The sequence below is a fragment of the Musa acuminata genome, chromosome BXJ1-8 (genome assembly GCF_036884655.1).
Source record: "Musa acuminata AAA Group cultivar baxijiao chromosome BXJ1-8, Cavendish_Baxijiao_AAA, whole genome shotgun sequence".
NCBI lineage: Eukaryota > Viridiplantae > Streptophyta > Magnoliopsida > Zingiberales > Musaceae > Musa > Musa acuminata.
The window spans coordinates 29,820,161-29,846,999 of NC_088334.1; the positions used below are offsets into that span (position 1 = coordinate 29,820,161).

The 26,839-nt window shown below is 41.4% G+C and overlaps 1 protein-coding gene across 1 annotated transcript; it reads left to right on the forward strand.

The window, feature by feature from the left end:
* Positions 1-1,287: 1,287 nt before the first annotated feature.
* On the forward strand, positions 1,288-2,088 carry LOC135680314 (NDR1/HIN1-like protein 13). The gene has a single exon (XM_065194195.1). The coding sequence runs from the start codon at positions 1,288-1,290 to the stop codon at positions 2,086-2,088; it is 801 nt and encodes a 266-aa protein (XP_065050267.1).
* The last annotated feature ends 24,751 nt before the right edge of the window (positions 2,089-26,839 follow it).

Consider the following 26,839-nt stretch of genomic DNA (forward strand, 5'->3'; position numbering starts at 1 on the left):
ATGTGATGATAAATTTGCTACTCGTTGTCAATATAAAATATCCTTCAAGTTTTTCCCTTTTCTTTAATGATATTTTATTATCTTTTCGAGCTACTCACAAATCTTTTATGAATATTTTGAAAAAAAATAATTCTTTAATGACTCACTAATCAAAATACACTCAGATCGATCCTTGAAACCTAGGCATTCATGGGCATTAATACAATCTGAAGTTGACGTATTTTCTTAATAGTAGTTGAATCTTTGCTAAATTTATAAATTCTAGATCTTCTACCGCTAACATTGTTCGCCAATCTTAAATGTTTGATATTTTGATTCACCGTGATACGAATTGTCGTACTTACTTTCAATATAGCAATTAAAGTTTAGCTTTTTTTCCTTTTGAAAAAAAAAAATTTAAGATTGTTTTTGACAGCAGATCCAGCTTTAACCTAAAACTTCCAGACATTTAAGCACCATCAATTATCATACAGTTGATAGCCCTAGCTGGAGTCATAGTAGGACTTCTCACCAGATAGGAACTGTGAACAGGAAACTGTTCTTTTAATCCAAGGAAAACAAAAAGGGAAATTATTTACTTTACAATGGGACATCTGCAGGGAAAAAGGAAAATATTTTTACTTCTCTTCACTTTCTGCCTCAACACCGCAAGCTGGTTAAGTCGTCATTGTAAAGAAGTTTAGACAAGAAGAAATCCATGATCACACAATGGTCCCAGTAGAGACTTCTTGATGGATTCGAAAACAATGTTTTTGACAACCATGCAATTGATAACAGCACAAGTAACAAGTAAATCAGTTGTTAAAAGCATATATGCATTTGTCTCACTTTTTCCATTTTTTTTTCTAACAAATAAATCTGATGAACTATTGTTATAAATTCACAACTGTGTGTTTGAATGATCAATTAGTTGGCCTTTCTTCCTAATAAACAACAATGAGCTAATAGAGAAGAGAAATCTAAAGAGAGGAGCCACATAGGAAAGCATGCATGAAAAGGGGTCGTTGGTTTGTGTCCTGCAGCCTGAACCGGGCTCAAGACAGTTGATGCCGGTCCATGGTAGTTGGTAAGTTTGACCCTTGAATAGGTCAACTGTGGACAACAATAGCATCTCCAAGGCTGGCTTGGAGCTGTCTGCTACCTGTGCGGGTGTTTCTCCAACCCTTTCCCTCTCCAACCTTCCCCATGCAACCCCTCACCACCGCCACCACCACCTCCTCCTCCTCTTCTTTTCTCTTCCGTTCACTGCCACCGCACCCTGCGCTCCCCCCCCGCCCCCCCACACCCATGGCGGAGCAGGCGCTGTCCTGCACACCGCCTCGGCCAACATCTACCGCCGTTACTCTCCATGACCCTCCTCCTGCCGAAGCGGACAAGTCCGATAAGGAGACCACGCTCCAGATCGGAACCTACGTCGTTCAAGTCCCCAAGGACCAGATCTACCGCGTCCCGCCGCCGGAGAATGCCCACTTGGCCGAGCAGTACCGCAACAGGGACAAAAACGAGCGGCGAAGCCCGTGCCTCGGCTGCTTGAAATGGATCCTCGGCGCCGTCCTCCTCGTCCTTCTCCTCGCCATAGTGATTACCGGCGTGATCTTGGTCACCGTGAGGCCTGGAAGTCCCACGTTCACGGTCCAACGCCTCTCCGTGAACAGCTCGCCGCACACCACCACCAAAGGATCTCACCCGAAGCCGGAGTGCGATTTCACCATGCGTGTTCGAAATCCAAGTAAGGGGATGGGGTTCTCCTACGAGGCCGGTGGAAAGACCGTCGTCCTCCATAAAGGTGTCCACATTGCAGCTGGAACGACGCCGGCGCTCGTCCAAGGGCCCAAGAACACGACCACCTTTCGACTGGTTCTTCATGGCTCCAACATGTTGCTTACGAAAGTGATCGACATGAGTCTAAAGGGATCCAAGGACGTCATTCCGCTCGAGCTAGCAGCTGAGTTCACGGTGAAGCCTAGGGTCGGAGTGGTGGAACTGGGGGCGACGAGCATGTACGTAACCTGTGATGTTCGAGTAAGAAGACTGGTGAAAGAGGCACGTATATTGTCCCAAGAGTGTAAGACCAACCTTCAACAATGACGGAGGTGGTAATGGAAGTTTGAACTGAAAAGAAATCAAATCTTTCCCAAAGCTTTTTCCCCTTCTTCAAATTGCTCCTTCAATTCCTTTTTCTTTCTTATTCTTCAGGTTTGGACCAGTTTAGCTGGTGTCTATATGCGTGTGTTAAGGTTGTGATATAGAGATGATTGAATCCATTTGACGATCCCATGCCTCCTCTACTTCTTGTATAGTAATGTAACTCGCAGGGGGTGTGAAAAGTAAATCATTAGTTGCATGTGTACTCTGCTATCCAGAAATAAATTTCTTTCACTCTTCTTCTTGGTTGCATGTTTACATAACTTCTGAAGAAAGGATCAAATTCATCAGCATGTTACCACTAGGTAATTGTCTCGGCAACTTCTTTTCGATTACTCTTTACTTGGAAAACCTTGTTTTAAGATGCAACTGAAGTTTGTGACATCTAATGTTGGCAAACTACTACTTATCGTGAAAAATTTTGTCCTATCCTACCTACCATACCAGTGATAAAACTAATTCAAATGGGTTATGATTTCTGAGATCTCATGCAACGAATGGTGATGATTTGGAACAATTTTGGAACGGTGACTGACTGACTGTTCATCCATTTTGGAATAGTTCTAAAGTTGATATTTCTTGGAAAGGTTCCTAAGATCGCATGCTACGTGGTTGTTTAATTTTTCAAAAGAATTTGTAATTGTCTTTCTTTTGTCGCTATATAGGTGCTAATGGATGAGTCTTAAGCATTATAGATTAAAGTACTTCTCCATCTTAATATATTTCATCTGTTGTCTTCTGGAAGTTGTGCAGAACCAAATACCAAAGCAACAACAACTAAAGTATACCAATTAAAAAAGAAGAGGAGATTAGTATATACAGAAAGTGAGAAAAAAAAAGAAAAATGAGATGATAGATGTTGGAATAAGTATTTCAATTAATTTTTTTTCATATCTTCAAAGATAATAAATAATTATCAATTTTAAGCTGTTAAAATGAGAACTTTATTTATTTTAGAAGGACTATAGAATTTGATTGAAAATAGTTTTATTGATTATGATCTACAAGATCCCAATATTAATGAAAACTAAAAAGATTAAATGAATGAAACATGCAAAAAAAAGAAAAAAAAGATATAAGAGCCCTATACATGCTATGATAGATGAGTCTCTATTTTAAATCATATTAGCATCAACCTCAACAAAAGTCTAAAAAATTTTAAAAAGTGTATTTGGAGGTATAGACAAATTAAAAACTTGAAAGCTTCGTCGACGTTGAATCTCAGATTTTGATTATGAAGTCAATTGTCATTTATTATCTAATCCATATGTTGAGATAAGTATGCAGGATTAACTACGATGAAAGTAAGACATACAGCAAGAGTTGCACCTGAGTCAAGACTATGATCACATTGGGAGTTCGAGAGTTCGACGGAAGTCCGGACGGTCGTCGGAGGTTCTGCGGGAACAAATCCGAGAAGTCCAAGAGCTTGCCAAAAGAAGCTCGTCGGAACTCGCCAAGTGGATCGTCGCAAGTCTAGGAGTTTGCTGGAAGTCCGCAGGAGCATCACCGAGGGTTAATCGGATGATCGACGGAAGTTCGCTGGAAGCTCACCGGAAGAAGCGATTAATGTACCGGAGCAAGTTGCAGTAAATGTCTTAAGAAATATCGTAGTAAGCACGATGATTAAGTTAGAAATGGGAGGTGATCCCATTAACTTAATCTTGGAGCAATTGTTGAATCTAGTATTTTGATGATGAAACTACTTGATATATGTTTATGATTTAATATACGTTTTGAGTGACGCAGGATGCCTCGATCAGGATGAGACAATTAAAGCAGGAAAATCATGTTGTGCCGGAGGAACATGTCAGAAGATTGGACGTCGGGCCGGTGGATCGGTCGACGTATCGATAGAAGGCTTCGGGCCGTGGACTCGGGCATCGGGCCAAGAAGAGCGGGTATTGTGCCAAGGATATCGGAGTTGCGGAGTCAACTGGCCGATTGGGCAATAGGCTGCAGGAAAGGACGATGCGCCGAAGAATCGGACGAAGCGTCGAGGGACCAATGACATGCCGGACAACTTGGTTAATTGCTTAGGATTAATTGTCTCGATCGAAGTTTTTGTTTTACATATGCAGGATTGACTACGATGAAAGTAAGACATGCAGTAGGAGTTGCGCCGGAGTCATGACAATGATCACGTTGGGAGTTCGAGAGCTCGACGGAAGTTCGGACAGTCGTCGAAGGTTCTGCGGGAACAAATCCGAGAAGTCCAGAAGCTTGCCAAAGGAGCTCATCGGAACTTGCCAAGTGGATCGTCGCAAGTCCAGGAGTTTGCCGGAAGTCCGCAGGAGCATCACCGAGGGTTCGTCGGATGATCGACGGAAGTTCGCCGGAAACTCGCCGGAAGAAGCGATTGACGCACCGAAGCAAGCTGCAGAATTTGTCTTAGGAAATAATCGTAGTTAGCACATTGATTAAGTTAGAAATGGGAGGTGATCCCATTAGCTTAATCTTGGGGCAATTGGGCCCTTGAAGAACTCAAATTGGGCCGAATGGATCAACCCATTTGGACCCAGGTTGCTGTGGGAGGTGCAACCGCCCAGGCAGGGAGGTAGCACCGCCCAGACTATGTCTCCCAGCGAGACTGGGTAGTGCAACCGCCCTAGCCAAGAGGTGGCACCGCCCCGGGCTCAGTCTCCGAGCGAGACTGGGCAGTGCAACCTCTTCTGTCAAGAGGTAGCACCGCTAGAGCTCAAGTTTCGAGCTCTGCCAGGTGGTGCAACCTCTCCAGTCAGGCGGTGCAACCGCCTGAGCTCGGTCTTCGAGCTCTGGCAGAGAGGTGCAACCGCCCCTGACAGAGGTGGCACCGCCCAAAGGCTCAGTCTTCGAGCTCTGCCAGGCGGTGCAACCGCCCCAGTCAGGAGGTGCAACCGCCTGATCCCGGAATTCCGGGAATTGACAGATTTGAGCTCCAAATTTGAACTGGGTTAGGGCCTATAAATACCCCACCCATTCAACACTGAAAGCACAGAACACACACTCGAAATCTTGCTGTCTTTCTGTGATTCTTAGAGCTCAAAACTGTTACTTCTCCTCCTTCTGTTTTTCAAAGTTTGAGTTGTAAAGAGAGGAGAGAAAACTTCTGTAAGGGTTGTCTCCTAAGCCCGCCAAAAGGAGTGAATCTGTAAGAGGGTGGTTGGCTTTCGCCTATTGAAGGAAGGTCTCTAGTTGACGTCGGTGACCTCGTCGGTGGAGGAAGCCAAAAGTGGAGTAGGTCAAGATTGACCGAACCACTCTAAATCTTGGTTTGCATTTCCCTTTAGCATTTTACCTTTACTGTAAACTTTTCAATAGCTTACTGCCCTCTGCGATTTTACGAACGAGTTTCAAGGTTCAGACGTAAATATGCGTTTAGACGTAAATCTGCGTTTAGACATAAATATGCTTTTTTGCATGATGATCTTATTGCAGATTGCATTTACATTTTGAGCTGTACAATAGCAGCACACTACCTTTATACTTATGCTTAAACTGCGTCTTATCTAATCAAGTGATTTATGAATCGGCACTTAGACGTAAATCTGTTTCTTCGTACGAACGTCGGATTTCAGTTTGCACCTATATTCTGGTTTTCATCATAACTGCAAACTGCCTGCATAGATTGACTGTAACCTTGCTTAGTATCAACTTTCAAATAGAGTTGTCTTTATCGTTCAAACGCAGCTTTCGGTTTTAATCGCAGAAAGTTTTCCGCTGCACTAATTCACCCCCCCCCCCCTCTTAGTGCTCTCGATCCTAACAATTGGTATCAGAGCCCGGTTTTTCTCATTTCGGATTTACACCTGAGAGAAATGGCTCTTCATGGCTTTCAAGAGGGCTTTTCAATTTTTCGTCCACCGTTGTTTAACGGATTGGACTACACTTATTGGAAAACTCGAATGAGAGTTTTCTTGATTTCTATGAATTTGGATTTATGGAATATCGTTGAAAACGGCTTTCATCTTCACTCTAAATCGATGAACGAATGGTCGGATTTAGAGAAGAAGCATTTTTCTTTAAACGCAAAGGCTATGAATGCCTTATTTTGCGCTTTGGACAAAAATGAGTTCAATCGGGTTTCTTTGTGCGAAACGACTTTCGATATTTGGCGCACTCTTGAAATCATGCACGAGGGAACTAGTAGAGTCAAAGACTCGAAAGTTAATATTTTACTGCATGATTTCGAGCTTTCTCAAATGAAACCAAGCGAAACCATTGGTGACATGTACACCCGTTTTACGGATGTCGTCAATGGTTTAAGAGCTCTTGGCAAATGTTTTTCGAATTCTGAACTTGTGAACAAGATTTTGCGTTCTCTTTCTAAGAAGTGGGATTCAAAAGTAACGGCTTTACAAGAAACAAAAGATTTAAATATTTTTTCACTTGAAGAACTAATTGGTTCATTGATCACATATGAAATGACGTGCAATGCACGTGAAGAACTTGAGAACTACCTTCCAAAGAACAGGAAGGATTTGGGACATAGAACATTTGAAGATCACTCGAGCATAAGCTCAAGTGATGGTGAACTTAAACTACAAATGAAACAAAAATTAAAAAGCAAAAAGAACAGAACTACTTGTTTTGAACGCAAGAAGAAGAACAAAAATTGGGATGAATCGAGCTCCTCCGAAGACGAGGAGAAAATCAACAAAGGCGAGGTGGCAAACTACGCCTTTACGCCTTTCGACACTGAGGTAATCAAAATGCCTTTAATTTACTTTGAAATTACATGATGCTTTTCATAAAGCATTTTTCTTTTTTATTTAATTTTCTTGAAAATTGCATGTTTAATAATTTTATAATGAAAATACAAACAATTAGGAATCATGCTTATCATTCTAGTAATTTTGAAAATAATCATGAAAATTGCATGTTTATGATAAACAAAATGATTTTGATTAAAAATATCTTATGAAATCATGCTATATGTGGTTGAGAAGTAATAATGTGTCTCATGTTGATTTCTCGATTTTAAGTATATGAAATCATGTTTAATTTGAAGTTATGATTAATGAGTATATATTTTTGAAATTAATGTGTGATGATTCTTGATATTTATAGATTATCGATTTTCATGATAATAACATTGGCTTTAAAAAAAAAAAATGATGCATGTTTTCATAAATGAAAAGGCATACTAACATGAAATCGACCACTTAAAATGAAACACTTAAAAAGGGAAAATATATTATCAATGAAATCATGAATCTATTTATGTTATAAATTTTGTGAGCCATAAAAATGATTTTGATGATTTAAATTTGAAATGAGTTTTATCAAAATCATGATCTTGATTTATCAAATTGAATGAATTGAAAATGAATGATGATTTTTCTCTTGAATGATTGTGACTTGTATTCCTTGTATTCATGATATGATTTTTATGCAATTCTTTGTATTCATGAAATATTTATCTCATCACCCAATTATTTCTTTTCAATATTCCTCAAGTGATGATATGAATGCATGAGATATTCATGAATTTATTTTGATGTATGCAAATGAGAAGTTTCGATCATGCATGGTAGGATGCAATGTGATAAATTAATACCATGATGATTTGAAATATTTATGATTTGGAATGATGCATATGCTTTTTATTATGATAATGTATGATGTATCATGAATTCTTAAAAAATTAAATAAATGTTTATATCATGTTAGATGGTTTTACATATTATGCATGATAAGCTATAGTGATGAGTGAAACAATGATTGAAATAATATGAATGATGATTTGGAATCATGTATATAATAATGAGTTTATATGTTTTGAAAATGTGCATGTTTTAATTTGAAAATATAATGATGCACAAATGAGATTGATACTAACCTTTGTCATGATTTAAAAATTGATGTAAAGGGTTTTTCCCTTCTTTTTGACAATGACAAAAGGGGAGATAGCTAGCTTGCACAATTCAAGAAGAAAGCAAAAATTGCACTTCTCAAAAGAGAAGAAATTGCTATCTTGAACATCACCAAGAAGTGCTATCTTGCAAATCTCAAGACACACAAATGCAATCATGCAAAATTTGTAATTTTGCATATCATTAAAATTTATGATGCTTTGGTGATTATGCATGTTCTAAAATGTTATAAAATTCACTAGCTTGCATGATGTAGAATTTAGCTATATTGAACATCACCAAGGAATGCTATCTTGCCTATCTCAAGAAGCAAAAAGTTAACTTGCACATCTAGCAAAACTTATATTTCAAGAAGCAAGAGTTGCTTTCTTGAACATCTCAAAATTGCTAGCTTGCGGGCCTTAAAATGTAGAAATTTTTTGCTAGCTTGTATATGGTAAACTTGCTATCATACTACCATGATGATGAGCATGCCTTATCTTCATGATTATATTTGAAAAACTATGGCAAAAATATGTCCGAATGATTAAACGTGTTAAAATTATTTTTCGGACTTTTTTGATTGAATGATCAAATCACTTGACTGCCATAATGATTTTACACAATTACTTGCTATGATTACATGTTGGAAATTATGTGCTTGAATACAAAAATTTTCATGATAATAAGCATGTTTTACCTTCATGATTGTAATTGAATATCTCTAGTAAAACCCTGTCCGAATGTATGAAAGTGTCAAATTTCATTTTCGGATTTTCTTGATCCTAACAATTGGATTTTCTTGATACATTATCCTCTTCCGAACTTAACAAGCATATGTCATATCAAGTTTAATTCACATCATTGATTTTTGACATATGGAATCATCTAGCAAATGCACTTATCATGTGAAAAATATTTTTCGAGAAACATATTTAATGATTCCCTCTTATAAAAGGAAGATATTTTTACATACAAGGATTTGACTCACTTACATATCTTAATCCTTGCAAAAATGAAGTGTGCTTTAATATCTTATCGATTTGAACTTCACATATGGCTTTCCTCCTTCATGTAAAAAGATAACAAATAAAAAGAAAGAAGCAATAAAAGCTATCTCCATGTCATGTTTTCCTCAAGATGTTTGCATAATTGGTATCCTATCACTCACTGTTGGAAAATGACATGAACCAACTTATGGCATCGCACTTATATTTAAAATTTTCTTATATCGTTCTCCTTGTTGTTGATGACAAAGGGGGAGAAATATATAATTGATACTATGAGTGCCATATTTGAAGAATATGAATAGATGTTATGAATGCCATATTATGATGAGATATCAAAAGCAGCATTCATATGAATAGGTGCTATGAATGTCATATCATGTTAAGATATCAAGAACTTGAATCGCAATTTTACATGTTGATATCTTACCATTTGATGACAGCAAACTTGCATGATGATAACAATAGATATTATGTTTTTCATGCAATGAGTTGAACCAATATCACAAACACTTGATTGTGGTACTTCTCCTTTTTGTTGATGACAAAGGGGGAGAAGTATGATGTTATGCATAAGTTTATGCATAAGTTCATGATGACGTGTTGTCAGTATTCATGATGAATATTGCAATGACTTGAATTCAGTTTGAATTCAAGGTTTTATCAATATGGCATATTGATAGGGGGAGTTTGTTTAAACTCCGGGAGTTAAGTTTAACTCCGTCATCAAGTGGTTGTCATCATCAAAAAGGGGGAGATTATTGAATCTCGTATTTTGATGATGAAACTACTTGATATATGTTTATGATTTAATCTGCGTTTTGAGTGACGCAGGATGCCTCGATCAGGATGAGACAATTAAAGCAAGAAAATCATGTTGTGCCGGAGGAACATGTCAGAAGATTGGACGTCGGGCCAGTGGATCGGTCGACGTATCGACAGAAGGCTTCGGGCCATGAACTCGGGCATCGGGCAAAGAAGAGCGGGTATTATGCCAAGGATATCGGAGTTGCGGAGTCAACTGGCCGATTGGGCAATAGGCTGCAGGAAAGGACGATGCGTCGAAGAATCGGACGAAGCGTCGAGGGACCAATGACATGCCGGACAACTTGGTTAATTGCTTAGGATTAATTGTCTCGATCGAAGTTTTTGTTTTACATGTGCAGGATTGACTACGATGAAAGTAAGACATGCAGCAGGAGTTGCGCCGGAGTCATGACAATGATCACGTTGGGAGTTCGAGAGCTCGACGGAAGTTCGGACAATCGTCGGAGGTTCTGCGGGAACAAATCCGAGAAGTCCAGAAGCTTGGCAAAGGAGCTCATCGGAACTTGCCAAGTGGATCGTCGCAAGTCCAGGAGTTTACCGGAAGTCCGCAGGAGCATCACCGAGGGTTTGTTGGATGATCGACGGAAGTTCGCCGGAAACTCGCCAGAAGAAGCGATTGACGCACTGGAGCAAGCTGCAGAATTTGTCTTAGGAAATAATCGTAGTTAGCACATTGATTAAGTTAGAAATGGGAGGTGATCCCATTAGCTTAATCTTGGGGCAATTGGGCCCCTGAAGAACTCAAATTGGGCCGAATGGATCAACCCATTCGGAACCAGGTTGCTGTGGGAGGTGCAACCGCCCAGGCAGGGAGGTAGCACCGCCCAGACTATGTCTCCCAGCGAGACTGGGCGGTGCAACCGCCCCAGCCAAGATGTGGCACCGCCCCGAGCTCAGTCTTCGAGCGAGACTGGGCGGTGCAACCTCTTCTGTCAAGAGGTAGCACCGCCAGAGCTCAACTTTCGAGCTCTGCCAGGCGGTGCAACCTCTCTAGTCAGGCGGTGCAACCGCCTGAGCTCGGTCTTCGAGCTCTGGCAGAGAGGTGCAACCGCCCCTGACAGAGGTGGCACCGCCCAGAGGCTCAGTCTTCGAGCTCTGCCAGGCGGTGCAACCGCCCTAGTCAGGAGGTGCAACCGCCTGATCCCGGAATTCCGGGAATTGACAGATTTGAGCTCCAAATTTGAACTGGGTTGGGGCCTATAAATACCCCACCCATTCAGCACTGAAAGCACAGAACACACACTCGAAATCTTGCTGTCTTTCTGTGATTCTTAGAGCTCAAAACTGTTACTTCTCCTCCTTCTGTTCTTCAAAGTTTGAGTTGTAAAGAGAGGAGAGAAAACTTCTGTAAGGGTTGTCTCCTAAGCCCGCCAAAAGGAGTGAATCTGTAAGAGGGTGGTTGGCCTTCGCCTATTGAAGGAAGGTCTCTAGTTGACGTCGGTGACCTCGTCGGTGGAGGAAGCCAAAAGTGGAGTAGGTCAAGATTGACCGAACCACTCTAAATCTCGGTTTGCATTTCCCTTGAGCATTTTACCTTTACTGCAAACTTTTCAATAGCTTACTGCCCTTTGCAATTTTATGAACGAGTTTCAAGGTTCAGACGTAAATCTGCGTTTAGACGTAAATCTGCGTTTAGACGTAAATCTGCGTTTGGACGTAAATCTGCTTTTTCGCATGATGATCTTATTGCAGATTGCATTTACGTTTTGAGCTGTACAATAGCAGCACACTGCCTTTATACTTCTGCTTAAACCGCGTCTTATCTAATCAAGTGATTTACGAATCGGCACTTAGACGTAAATCTGTTTCTTCGTACGAACATTGGATTTCAGTTTGCGCCGATATTCTGGTTTTCATCATAACTGCAAACTGCCTGCATAGATTGACTGTAACCTTGCTTAGTATCAACTTTCATACATAGTTGTCTTTATTGTTCAAACGTAGCTTTCGGTTTTAATCGCAGAAAGTTTTCCGCTGCACTAATTCACCCCCCCCTCTTAGTGCTCTCGATCCTAATAGCAATTGGGCCCTTGATAGACTTAAATTGGGTCGAATGGATCAGCCCATTCGGACCCAGATTTCTTGGTCAACAGTGGCACCGCTTGGGTTGGCGGTGGCACCGCCCAGGGCTCAGTCTCCGAGCGAGACTGGGCAGTGCAACCGCCCTTGACAAGCGATGGAACCACCTGAGCTCGGTCTCCGAGCTCTGCCAAGCGGTGCAACCACCCCAGTCAGACGGTGGCACCGCTTGGGCTCAATCTCCGAGCGAGACTGGGCAGTGTAACTGCCCCTATCAGGCGGTGGAACCGCCTAGAGGCTCAGTCTCCGAGCTACCAGGCGGTTGTACTGCCCTAGTCAGGAGGTAGTACTGCTATGTCACGGACTTAGCTGGTTTTGCCTAAGTCGTGTGGCACCCTTGCGTGTCCGTCCACAAAGGTCAACCTCCCCGAAGCCTCCCATTATCCCTTAGGACCAACAAAAGAGAGAACGGGTTAGAGAGAACGCCTCAATCAGGATCCACAAGCAAACATCTCCGAAAAACACTTCATAGACAATGCAAATTACAAACAGACTTTACAAGCTCTGAACAATGACACAACAAAGGGTAAAATGGTCCATTATAGACCGAGAATCTCTCGCACGTGTCCACATGACACAACCTTTATTTACAAGCCTAAAGAAGCCACCAATCCAACTAAAATGAGACTATTAAGCCTTCGGCCGCCCCTCTACATGCTGTACAAGGCATGAACATGCCAAAAGACACGGACATACATAAGCATTACATCAAACACCTTGTTTAAAAGTTTGTCCGTGACATTCTCCCCCACTTATTCCTTCGACGTCCTCGTTGAAGCCTTTGTCAACACTGCAACTCCTCGCCTTTGCTGAGTCTTCAATCTTCTGCTCCAGCTACAATGCGCCTCTTGGCTCCTTACTGCTCTCCACTACTGTTTTTGAGTAGTCGAACCTTTGATCCGCCATGCTGCTTCAACTCACCAATGACTCTGACTCTGGTGTGGGGTTGGCTGAGTTGTGTTGATCCTTGTTGATTCCTGCGGATCCCCCAAATGAAGGAAAAGACCATCCTTACTGCGCTAGTCTCTCAAATTCCTCATGCTGCTTGAACTGGGTGGATGCTTATTGGAGCTTTAACGAGCATCGTCTCGCAAACTTCTGAAGTTTTGGGTCCTTCCTCCATAAAATTTGCTCATTGACTCTTCTTTCACTTATTTGTCACATCCAAGTAGGTTCGCATCACTTCCGCTTTCGATTGGCATTTCATTGGGAAATGAAGCGGACAATCTACTCTTAGTAGCACTGATCACCATTGGTGAGGATTTGACAACTATTGTCTTCCATTATCTTTGAAGGGTCTTTGAACTTGTGCAGAGCTCCTCTACTGGATAGATAAGAGAATTGGGGTACTCGGTTTCGCCCATTCTCTTAAGAGTTGAGAAGGCAAAGGTTACTTGACTTCGCCCGCCTCCTCGAGGTTGTACTCCATGCATCGAGCCGGTTACTAGCCTTCGCCTGCTCTTTGCTCACACTTCTGAAGCACTTGAAGTGTTTGCACTCCTTGCGTTGAGTTAGTTACTGTGATTCACCTTCTCAATGCCATTGAACTTCTGGAATGCAGGAAGTTTTTACCCCAACTTGGAGTAATTCTCTCATAGGTTTGGTCGCCTCTGGGATTGTACCGTCTTCTCCATCAACCCTGCCGCCTACTCCTCTGAGTAGCAAAGATACAGCACTGCGTACTGCCTGCTTCGTTCCTTGGTTATGCACTCTTGCATGACCCGAAGTCCTTCACTTTTGGCTATCTTGATGAGAAGCACATTGACACCGGTCTTACGAAGTTCTTCGGCCTCTGCCCTTCAGCCTTGTCTCGATACTTGGAGATTGCCTCTGCATTCTCCACCTCCTCGGCCCCTTTCACGACCAAGCGCTCTCCCTCCATGAGAGCAAGGGATCAATGGCTTTCACGGAAGTCCCGCCTCTGCGGTACCATGGCGCTGCCATGCCCATGGCCCTACTATACGTCGCCTCGCATCTACATCCCTTTTTCTTCACGATCAGTAGATATGTTTACGTGGCACTCCTCTGAGTCCACCTCCATTCTAACTGATGCTTGATTTTGGGTAGCTAAGTCCCTCTGGACTCGTCGTCGCTTCCTCGCCCCTTTCGACCCCCTGCTTCAACACCTATGTATTCTCCAAGCAGTCCGTTTGGTCGATGGAAAGACAGATTGCAACTCCCATGCATGGCCTTTGCCATCACGTTGTAGGGTTTGCACCAATTCTATTCTCCTTAGCTTCCTTGGTAGCAACGTTCGCTTACTCGACCTTGTCCTCTGACTTGCCGGGCTCCCTTAAGCGAATATGAGCTCTGGAGTAGTCCAACTCTCCAGCTGCTTCGATCATACCTCTGCATGATCAAGTTCCTCCCATGGAACTCACTGGTACTTGCATCCGAACTTTTCCCTTGGTGGAACCCAGCCCCCATATGCTGATGACCAAAGTTTTCATCCGATGCAAAATTCGATGCACGCACGGAAGACCCACCTCTGCGGTACCATGGCCTTCACTCCTTGAATCCATAGCCCTTCTTGCCGTCGTGTTGTTCACCGAAGTGGAGCTTCCAGTAGCTCCCGATCATACCTCCGTATGATCTAGTCCCTCCCGAGACTATATCGTGTGTATCGCATTGCCACGAATTGTTCCACCACGATCCGCTGCACCATGTCGCCTCCTAGTGACATCTCCATTGCATTCTGATCCTTGTGGAATAAACTTGAATTGTGAACCCTCCATGTGTGGCCTCTGCCAATACATCGCAGGGTCTCCACCTTCGATTTTGTTCGTTCCTTTGGCAATCGACCTTCATCCACCCACTCTTGGGTCACACCTAGATGAAGCACCACTCTAGGACAGTCCGTCTCCTAGTAGCTCCCGAAGTCAACCAACTTCACTGTAATTTGTGCACCATTGTCTGGATCCTGGGCCTCTGCCCCTACCAGCACAATCTCCGCTGCGCACTGTTTCCTTCATAGCAACTCGAATGGCAACACTGTGGCATATTCTTCAAGAGTACCTGCCTCTGCGTCCTCTTGCCCCGTGCTAAGGCCTTCTGTACCCAACTTTGCCTCTGCAAATTGAGTCGCCTTAGTTCCTCCATCAAATGCATCTCCGAGATAAGGTGCATGTGCCCCGAAGCTCTCTTTGCCTTTGGCACCATGCAAGATGAGTTCGCTCCGTCAGAATGAAGGACCCATGGAACAACATGATCCTACTCCTGCCTCTGCAAGAGTTCATGTCCTTAACCTCTGTCTAAGGAAAGCACTATGCCTCTGCTCCACGTTCCAACTTCTATGCTGGCTCCCTTCATGCGGCTTGAGTACTTCGCCAAATTACACCCAAGTTGCTCCGCTCCTCGTTTTTGCATTGAGTCGATGGTGGCCCTCGCGCCCACCATTCCACAAGTCTGCCCTCCCTTGAGTCCGATCTCCATATCGACTCCAAGTGTGCCTTCATTTAAGTTGCTTTGGGTCGCTCCCCCACTTGATCTCGCAATGCATCCACTAATGCATTCTCTCAAGCGAGATCATGCGATGACTCCTCGCCGCTTGCTCAGTCCATCGAGCTTCGTGGAGTTGTTGTTTGTTGAGGTACTCCTCCTCAACATGTGAGGCCCATCCCACATGATTCTCCCTCTGGAGAGCCGGGACTTATCCCTCCTGGATAACTATCCCGTTGGAGCAACATCTCTCTTCGTTTCGGAGACCACCATTCCCTTGGACTACTTCGATCTGCTGAACAAACTGTGCATTGTTTTGCCTCCTGCAAATGCACTTGCTAGATTGTGACTCCCCGTCAATACAGTCCCCGCTGCACCCATCAAGGCCTAGCAACATGCTGAACTCGTTGCACACTTCAGCCTCCTACGGACGTATCCTTCACATGCCGAAGAGAAAGTTTCAATGCTCCATGGCGCCGAGTTTCGATCGCCTTGGGATGGCCACGAACATTCCATCGTCCGCATACAAGCCCATGCATGAGTACCAAATTCTTCGAGTTAGCAATTCCCCTCACCTCTGTGAGCTTTGCATAACTCTTTTGGTCGTTGAGCAACTCATTCCACCTTCGATGGTCTCATCCTTTACCAAGCGCCTTGCTTGCCTTGAGCACCATCAAGTATAGTTGTCAACGTTGAGCCGTAGCTCAAACTCAGCCATCCCAACCTTTGTGCGCTCCACATTCTTCCAAGCTTGCCTATTCTCGTGGTGCCTCTTGCGCGAAGGGTTGGCCATTCCTCTGAATGCCAATCTCAGATGCCCGCTCCTTTGAGCGACTCCTTTTCCCTACATCTCCATGCTCGTTTTCCCTCAAATGGTCGCGCGTGTGCTGACTGCCCTCAATGCAGCCCCGCTAGGTCCCCCATGTTTGCATGCTAAGTGTTTCTATGAGTGCTTGTCCCGCTCTAATACCATCTGTCATGGACTTAGCTGGTTTTGCCTAAGTCGTGCGGCACCCTTGCGTGTTCGTCCGCAAAGGTCAGCCTCCCCGAAGCCTCCCATTATCCCTTAGGACCAACAAAAGAGAGAACGGGTTAGAGAGAACGCCTTAATCGGGATCCACAAGCAAACATCTCCGAAAAACACTTCATAGACAATGCAAATTACAAACAAACTTTACAAGCTCTGAATAGTGGCACAACAAAGGGTAAAATGATCCATTACAAACCGAGAATCTCTCGCACGTGTCCACATGACACAACCTTTATTTACAAGCCTAAAGAAGCCACCAACCCAACTAAAATGGGACTATTAAGCCTTCGGCCGCCCCTCTACATGTTGTACAAGGCATAAACATGCCAAAAGACACGGACATACATAAGCATTACATCAAACACCTTGTTTAAAAGTTTGTCCGTGACGGCCCGGACCCCGGAAATTCGGGAAAAGATATTTTTGAGCTCCAAATTCAAACCAGTTTGGGGCCTATATATACCCCACCCTTTCCTGCATGAAAGGGCACTGAAAATCCAATCTTACTCTGTAATTTTTAGAGCTCAAAAGTGTTGTAAAGACTAGAAGTTCTCCTCCCTCTTTTCTTCTAAGTTTTGATCTTTCAAGAGAGGAGAGAAAAGTATGTAATGGTTGTCTCCTAAGCCCATCAAAAAGAGTGAAACTGTAAAAGGGTGGTTGGCCTTCACCTACTGAAGGAAGGCCTCTAGTAGACGTCGGTGACCTCGTCGGTGGAGGAAGCTAAAAGTGGATATAGGTTAAGATTGACCAAACCACTCTAAATCTCGGTTTGCATTTACTTTAAGCATCTTATCTTTACTGCAATCCTCCTCAGTAGCTTACTGCCTTCTGCTCATTTACGAATATGTTTCATAGTTAAGTATTTTCCGAATCGGCGTTAAGGCGGAAATCAGTTTTATCGTATGAACATCATATTTCAGTTTGCGCTTACATTCTGATTTCCATCATAACTGCAAACTGTCTTTATGTCTCTTTGCTTTAACTGGATCTCGCTTGATCATAAGTTAAAGTGATTTATGAATCAGCTTTCATATCGAAATCGCTTTTATCGTACGAACGTCGTATTCCAGTTTGCTATTACATTCTGTTGTTTATCTTAACTGCAAACTGCCTCTATATATTTGCTTTAACTGCATCTCGCTTAATCACAAGTTAAAGTGATTTACGAATCGGCTTTCTTACCAAAATCGCTTTTATCGTACGAATGCAGTTTTAATCGTCGAAAGTTTTCCGCTGCACTAATTCACCCCCCCCCCCCCCCCTTCTTAGTGCTCTTGATCCTAACAATTGGTATCAGAGCGGGGTTAACTCTCAAACAGATTAAAACCCAAGAGAGATGACATATGCCGGAAACCAAGAGGGCCACACTCTATTACACGTCCACCCATGTTCAATGGGACGGACTACACCTATTGGAAGACCCGAATGAGGATCTTCCTTATTTCAATGGATTTTGAACTTTGGAATCTTGTTGAAAATGGATTTTCGAAGTCTTCTCTTCCAATGATCGATTGGAATGAATTGGAGAAGAAGACTTTCGCTCTTAATGCAAAGGCTATGAATGCCTTATTTTGTGCGTTTGATAAAAATGAGTTCAATCGTGTTTCGATTTGTGAAACCACGTTTGATATTTGGCATACATTCAAAGTGACTCACGAAGGCACAAGTAGAGTGAAAGAGTCAAAAATCAATCTTTTGATACATTCTTTTTAACTTTTTCGAATGAAACCGAGTGAGACTATTCGCAACATGTACACCCGTTTCACGGATGTCGTCAATGGTCTAAAAGGACTCGGCAAAAGTTTTTCGGATTTTGAGCTCGTAAATAAGATTCTAAGATCCCTTCTTAAAAGTTAGGACCCTAAAGTCACTGCTATTCAAGAGGCTAAAGATTTAAACAACTTCCCTCTTGAAGAACTAATTGTTAGGATCGAGAGCACTAAGAGGGGGGGGGGGGGGGTGAATTAGTGCAGCGGATATCTTTCAGCGATTAAAAACGAAAGCTGTGTTCGTTCGATAAAAACTATTTTGATGCAAAAGCCGATTCTAAGATTACTTATGATTAAGTGCAGTTTACGTCTAAACACAATTTGCGTCTAAACGCAGTTTGCGTCTAAATGCAGATTGCGTCTAAGCGCAGTTTGCGTCTAAACACAGTTTGCGTCTAAGCGCAGTTTACGTCTAAGCTCAGATTGCGTAAATCACTTGTTTAGATCAAAAGCAGTTTAAGCAGAAGTATAAAGACAGTGTGCTGCTATTGTACAACTCAAAAAGTAATATGCAAAAAGCAGATTTACGTCTAAACGCAGATTTACGTCTGAACTTTGAAACTCGTTTGTAGACTCGCAGAAGGCAATATGTAGTTGAAATCAAGACGTAAACATAAACTAAAATCTGATGATTGTACGAGGAAAGCCGATTTACGTCTAAATGCAGTTTTACGTCTGAATGCAGATTTTTGTCTAAACTTTGAAACTCGTTCGTAAAATTGCAGAAGACAGTTTGCAGTTATAAATAGAATCAAAACGTAAATGTAAACTGCAAAGAAACTTGTTCGTAAAAGCGCAGAAGACAGTTTGCAGTTACAAAACGTAATCGTAAACTGTAATGTATGAAAACACCGATTTACGTCTGAATACAGATTTGGAAAGATCAGCACTTAGAAACTTGTTTGTAAAGGCGCAGAGAGCAGTAGCTATGTAGGAGGTTTGCAGTAATGATAAAGTGCTCAAAGTAAACGCAAACCATAGATTTAGAGTGGTTCGGTCAGTCTTGACCTACTCCACTTTTGGCTTCCTCCACCGACGAGGTCACCGACATCAACTAGAGGCCTTCCTTCAATAGGCGAAGGCCAACTGCCCTTTTACAGATTCACTCCTTTTGATGGGCTCAGGAGACAACCCTTACAGGACCTTTCTCTCCTCTCTTTACAACTCAAGACTTGAAGAACAGAAAGAGGAGAACTTTAGGACTTTACACAAATTTGAGCTCTTCGAATCACAGAAAAGATCAAGAATTCGGTGTAGGTCTGTCTCTTTTCAGTGCTGAATGGGTGGGGTATTTATAGGCCCCAACCCAATTCAAATTTGGAGCTCAAAACGATCAAATCCCGGAATTCCGGGATCAGGCGGTTGCACCTCCTGACTGGAGAGGTTGCACCGCCCAGTCTTGCTCAAAGACTGAGCTCAGGCGGTGCCAGCTCTCTGTCAGGGAGGTTGCACCGCCCAGTCTAGCTCGAAGACTGAGCTCAGGCGGTGCCACCTCTCTGTCAGGGAGGTTGCACCGCCCAGTCTAGCTCGAAGACTGAGCTCAGGCGGTGCCACCTCTCTGTCAGGGAGGTTGCACCGCCCAGTCTCGCTGGGAGGCTTAGCCCAGGCGGTGCCACCTCCTGGCCTAGGCGGTTGCACCTCCTGGTGCAATCAGGGTCCGAATGGTTAGCTCCATTCGGCCCAATTTCAGTCTTTCAAGGGCCCAATTGCCCCAAGATTAAGCTAATGGGATCACCTCCCATTTTCCAACTTAATCAATGTGCTAACTATGATTAGATCTAAGACAATTTCTGCAGCTTTGCTTCGGTGCGTCAATCGCTTCTTCCGGCGAGTTTCCGGCGAACTTCTGTCGATCATCCGATGAACCCTTGGTGATGCTCCTGCGGACTTCCGGCAAACTCCTGGACTTTGCGACGATCCACTTGGTGAGTTCCGACGAGCTTCGCTTGGCAAGCTTCTGGACTTCTTGGATCTGTTCTCGCAGAACCTCCGACGACCGTCCGAACTTCCGTCAAACTCTCGAACTCCTAACGTGATCATGAACTTGACTCCGGCGCAACTCCTGCTGCTTGTCTAACTTTCATCGTAGTTAATCCTGCATACTTATCTCAACACATAGATTAGACAACAAATGACAATTGACTTCATCATCAAAATCCGAGATTCAACAATCTCCCCCTTTTTGATGATGACAATCAATTGATAATGGAGTTATCCTTAACTCCCCCTGTCTATATGCCATAGTTGAGATAAGTCAACCTTGAATTCAATACCTAAGAATTCAAGTGACGTATTGATAAGTTAGATCAGTTAAACTTATCAATACTCCTATCATGATACTCATCATGAGGTATCTCTTCAAAGATGATGTCAAGGCTTGACATACATCATCAAGTTTGTATGATTGTGATTGTAACTATTCATCATGTATTTTGAACATTATCATTTAAAGCTGTGAAGCACTATTACATGATGCACACATTTGAAATATTCTAGCAAGTTTTGCATTTTCTTCACATGATAAGATATCAACTCAGGGCATAATGCAAACATAATGCAAACTTTAGCACATGTTCATATATCTCTTGGTGATGCAAGGATGGCATAATCATAGCAGTGTGTTTATAGCATCACTCATAGTATTTCTAATCATGGCAGTGTTTATCAATTCATATATCTCCCCCTTTGTCATCAACAAAAAGCATAATAATTATGATGCCAGGAACATAATAATAGCAAGCTTATAGAGGAATTTTACACAGATTGCTTTAAATACTTCTTCCCCTTTTTGTTATAATCCATTGTCTATGTAAAGATTTTGCAGAATGGAATACATACACATAAATCACTTCATCAAATCTATTTGAGAAACTTATTTTTCATGAAAGTGTACGAGAAAATCTGTTTTATAGCATTCGAATAAATAAGATGCATTCGGACAAGATTTTGTTGCAGATTTTCACATATAATCATAGAAACATGGCAATCAAGTGATTTGATCATTCAATATAGTCCGAAAAATGATTTTAACAAATTTATCTATTCGGACACATCAACATTCCTAATTCTCTTCGAATGAAATCAAATTGTTCTTCACTTAGAGGTTTTGTAAAAATGTCAGCTAGTTGATGTTTAGTATCAATGAACTCTATGGTTACGTCATGATTAGTGACATGATCTCGTATAAAGTGATGTCTAATATCAATATGTTTTGTTCTTGAGTGTTGTATAGGATTCTTAGTTAAGCATATTGCACTCGTGTTATCACATTTAATGGGAATATCTTTAAGATTAACTTTGTAATCTTCTAAAGTGTTTTTCATCCATACAACTTGTGCACAGCATGCACTTGCTGCAATATATTCAGCTTCGGTTGTTGATAGAGCAACCGAGCTTTGTTTCTTAGATGACCAGGAAACAAGGGCATATCCTAAAAATTGACATGATCCTGATGTGCTTTTTCTATCTAGTCTACAGCCAGCGAAGTCCGCATCAGCATAAGCTGTTAACTCAAAATTTTCTGATTTTGGGTACCATAATCCTAGATTTGTGGTTCCATTAAGATATCTAAGTATTCTTTTAACTGCTTTGAGATGAGATATCTTAGGGTTAGATTGAAATCTAGCACAAAGTCCTACACTGAACATGATGTCTGGTCTGGTGGCAGTGAGGTAAAGTAAACTTCCTATCATCCCCCTATAAGTTTTTTTATCAAAGCTTTCTCCACTTTCATCAATTTCTAACTTAGTGGAGGTGCTCATAGGAGTGTTACTAGCCTTTGAGTTGTTCATATTAAACCTTTTTAATAAATTCATGGCATATTTAGTTTGACTAATAAAGATGCCATTGCTTAGTTGTTTGATTTGTAAACCTAAGAAGAATGTTAATTCTCCCATTAAGCTCATTTCGAATTCAAGACTCATAGTTTTAGCAAAAGATTCACAAAGAGATTCATTTGTAGAGCCAAAGATGATATCATCAACATAAATCTGAACAATGAGAAAATTATTTTCAAAATTCTTGATAAATAATGTAGTATCAACCTTGCCTTTTGTAAAGTTATTTTTGATAAGAAAAGAACTAAGTCTCTCATACCAAGCCCTTGGGGCTTGTTTTAAACCATAGAGAGCTTTAGTTAATCTAAACACATGATTAGGGAGGCTATTATTTTCAAATCCAGGAGGTTGTTCAACATAAACTTCTTCGGAAATAAAGCCATTTAAAAAAGCGCTTTTAACATCCATTTGAAATAACTTAAAATTATTACTACTAGCGTAGGCAAGGAGCATCCTTATGGCTTCCAATCGAGCAACAGGTGCGAAGGTTTCTTCGTAATCGATACCTTCTTCTTGGTTGAAACCTTTGGCCACTAATCTAGCCTTGTTTCTAACCACGATACCATTTTCATCTTGCTTGTTTCTGAAAACCCATTTAGTACCAATTACTAAATGGTCATTTGGCCTAGGAACAAGCGTCCACACCTCATTTCTCTCAAATTGATTCAATTCATCTTGCATTGCGATAATCCATGAATCATCTTTCATGGCTTCATTAACACATTTGGGTTCAATTTGGGAGAGAAAGGCGGCGTTGGCACAAAAATTTTTAAAAGAAGATCGTGTTTGAACCCCCTTTGATGTGTCTCCTAATATTAGCTCCTTAGGATGAGCATCTACATACTTCCAATCCTTGGGTAAGGATGTTTCGGAAGTGGATGCATCCAAGTTGCTAGTTGGAGAAGGGGTTTCATTTAAATTTAAGGAATCAAAATTAACATCATCATCAAGGTCATTTTTCTTAATTTCGGAAATCTCATTAAAAACAACATGAATGGATTCTTCAATAATTAAAGTTCTTTTATTGAAGATACGAAAAGCTTTAGAAACCGAAGAATAACCAAGAAAGATTCCTTCATCGGATTTAGCATCAAATTTTCCTAAGTTATCCTTTTCATTTAAGATAAAACACTTACACCCAAAGACTTTAAAATATGAAACATTGGGTTTTTTGTTATTCCATAACTCATAAGGAGTTTTGGTGAGTAAGGGTCTTACTAGTACTCTATTCAAAATATAGCATGTAGTGTTTACGGCTTCGGCCCAAAAGTATTTGGGTAGGCTGTGTTCATTCAACATGGTTCTTGCTATTTCTTGTAGATTTCGATTTTTTCTTTCTACTACCCCATTTTGTTGAGGATTTCTTGGAGTAGAGAAATTATGGTTATATCCATTAAGTTCACAGAATTCTTGGAAATCGTGGTTTTGAAATTCTCCACCATGATCGCTTCTTATTGACGAAATCATAGAACCCTTCTCATTTTGAACAAGTTTACAGAACTTGGTAAAATATCTAAAGCATTCATTTTTTTGTTTTAAGAAGTAGGTCCATGTATATCTGCTATAGTCATCAACAATGACAAAGGCATATTTGCTACCTCCTAGACTTGATGAAGAGATTGGTCCGAACAAGTCCATATGGATCAATTGTAAGGGCCTTGAGGTGCTTATTTGATTTTTAGTCTTGAAACTACCCTTAATCTGTTTACCTAATTGGCAAGCATCACATACATTATCTTTGATGAACTTGATATGAGGAATTCCTCTTACAAGTTCTTTAGATGATATTTGAGTGATTAGTTTCATACTAGCATGACCTAATCTTCTATGCCATAGCCAAGCATCCTCATTTAAAACTGAAAAACACATTTCATTACACAAATCATTGATGTCAATAGTGTATACGTTATTTTGTTTTAATGCAATCATAGACATGTTTTTATAGGGTTTTTCAATGATACAAGCATTGGATTCGAATTTGACAATGTATCCTTTATCACATAATTGACTAATGCTCAAGAGGTTATGTTTTAAACCATCAACTAACAAAACATCTTCAATAAAGAAGTTGGATTTGTTACCTATGGTTCCTTTGCCAATGATTTTACCCTTGTTGTTGTCTCCGAAGGTAACATAGCCTTCATCTATGCTAGTGAGCTTAGAGAATTGAGATGGATCTCCGGTCATATGCCTTGAGCATCCACTATCAAGGTACCATCTCTTGCTCCTAGCTTGGGATGGTGTGGGTTTCTACAAGAAAGGATAATTTTTAGGTACCCATTTGCTTTTGGGTGCCTCAAAGATAGATCTACATTGTTTATCATGTTGCATAGAGTTTATCATGGTTCCTTTAGGAACCCAAATCAATTTGTTTGGACTAATTTTCTTGAATGGACAATAATGTGTCCTGTGCCCAATTTTGCAACATAAGTTGCATTTTGCTTGGTGTTGAACATGTAAGATGGAGCCTTTTATAAAAGTGGTTGGATTTAGGTGAGGACTTCTCACAAATCCAATTCCACTTCTTTTTGGAACGTGACCCTTGTTTGCAAGGATCATGTTCAATGGCTTGCTACCAACCTCGAATTTCTTCAAGGTGTCCTTGAGTAGCAGGTTTTCTTTTTGGAAAGTTTCTAAATCATGACATTTGATACATGAATTTAAACTATCATAATGTTCAATTTTTAACTTGTCAAAATCACAGGTAAGACTATCATGCACCTTTTTCAGCAATTTGTATTTTCTACTGATACTCTTGCATTCATCAAATAAGTCATTGAAAGCATTTAATAATTCATCGAAGGATAAATCAGCATTTAATGAATTCGTTACCTCCTCTCCGATGGCCATTAAGGCGTAATGAGCAACTTGCTCGGTGTTAGACTCCTCTTCCTCAAATGCGCTCGAATCATCCCATGTTGCTTTGAGCGCCTTCTTCTTTGTTGTTCTCTTTTTGGCTTGGGGACAATCACTCTTGTAGTGTCCCGGCTTTTTGCACTCATAGCAAATAACTTGATCCTTCTTGGGTTCAAGTTTATTTTTAGTATCATTCTTAAACTTGTTTCTTTTAATGAATTTTTTAAATTTTCTAGTTAGAAGTGCCAAGTCATCGTCACAGTCCTCATCACTTGAGTTTTCTCTCAAGTGATCTTCAGAAGTTTTGAGTGCCATATCCTTCCTGTTCTTTGGAAGGATGTCTTCTTGCTCTTCATGAGCTTTACAAGTCATTTCGTAGGTCATTAATGACCCGATTAGTTCTTCAAGAGGGAAATTTCGCAGATCTTTTGCCTCTTGAATAGCCGTGACTTTAGGATCCCAACTCTTAGGAAGGGATCTTAGTATCTTATTAACAAGCTCAAAATCCGAAAAGCTCTTTCCGAGTCCTTTTAGACCGTTGACGACATCCGTGAAACGGGTAAACATGTCGCCAATGGTTTCACTCGGTTTCATTCGGAAAAGTTCGAAAGAATGTAACAGCAAATTAATTTTTGACTCTTTTACTCTACTTGTGCCTTCATGGGTCACTTCGAGTGTGTGCCAAATATCAAATGCAGTCTCACAAGTTGAAACACGGTTAAACTCGTTTTTATCAAGTGCACAAAATAAGGCATTCATAGCCTTTGCATTAAGAGCGAAAGCCTTCTTATCCGAATCGTTCCAATCGATCATTGGAAGAGAAGACTTTGAAAAACCATTCTCAACAAGATTCCAGAGTTCTATGTCCATAGAAATAAGGAAGATCCTCATTCGGGTCTTCCAATAGGTGTAGTCCGTCCCATTAAACATGGGTGGACGTGTAATGGAATGGCCCTCTTGGTTTCCGGCGTAAGCCATCTCTCTTGGATTTTAATCCGTGTGAGAGTTAACCGGGCTCTGATACCAATTGTTAGGATCGAGAGCACTAAGAGGGGGGGGGGGGTGAATTAGTGCAGCGGATATCTTTCAGCAGAAGTATAAAGACAGTGTGCTGCTATTGTACAGCTCAAAAAGTAATCTGTAAAAAGCAGATTTACGTCTACACGCAGATTTACGTCTAAACGCAGATTTACGTCTGAACTTTGAAACTCGTTTGTAGACTCGCAGAAGGCAATATGCAGTTGAAATCAAGACGTAAACGTAAACTGAAATCTGATGATTGTACGAGGAAAGCCGATTTACGTCTAAATGCAGTTTTACGTCTGAATGCAGATTTTCATCTAAACTTTGAAACTCGTTCGTAAAATTGCAGAAGACAGTTTGCAGTTATAAATAGAATCAAAACGTAAATGTAAACTGCAAAGAAACTCATTCGTAAAAGCGCAGAAGACAGTTTGCAGTTACAAAACGTAATCGTAAACTGTAATGTATGAAAACACCGATTTACGTCTGAATACAGATTTGGAAAGATCAGCACTTAGAAACTTGTTTGTAAAGGCGCAGAGAGCAGTAGCTATGTAGGAGGTTTGCAGTAATGATAAAGTGCTCAAAGTAAACGCAAACCAGAGATTTAGAGTGGTTCGGTCAGTCTTGACCTACTCCACTTTTGGCTTCCTCCACCGATGAGGTCACCGACGTCAACTAGAGGCCTTCCTTCAATAGGCGAAGGCCAACTGCCCTTTTACAGATTCACTCCTTTTGATGGGCTCAGGAGACAACCCTTACAGGACCTTTCTCTCCTCTCTTTACAACTCAAGACTTGAAGAACAGAAAGAGGAGAACTTTAGGACTTTACACAAATTTGAGCTCTTAGAATCACAGAAAAGATCAAGAATTCGGTGTAGGTCTGTCTCTTTTCAGTGCTGAATGGGTGGAGGATTTATAGGCCCCAACCCAATTCAAATTTGGAGCTCAAAACGATCAAATCCCGAAATTCAGGGATCAGGCGGTTGCACCT

Coding starts and splice junctions, on each gene's coding strand:
- LOC135680314 (XM_065194195.1), top strand. CDS start 1,288: ATGGCGGAGCAGGCGCTGTCCTGCACACCGCCTCGGCCAACATCTACC.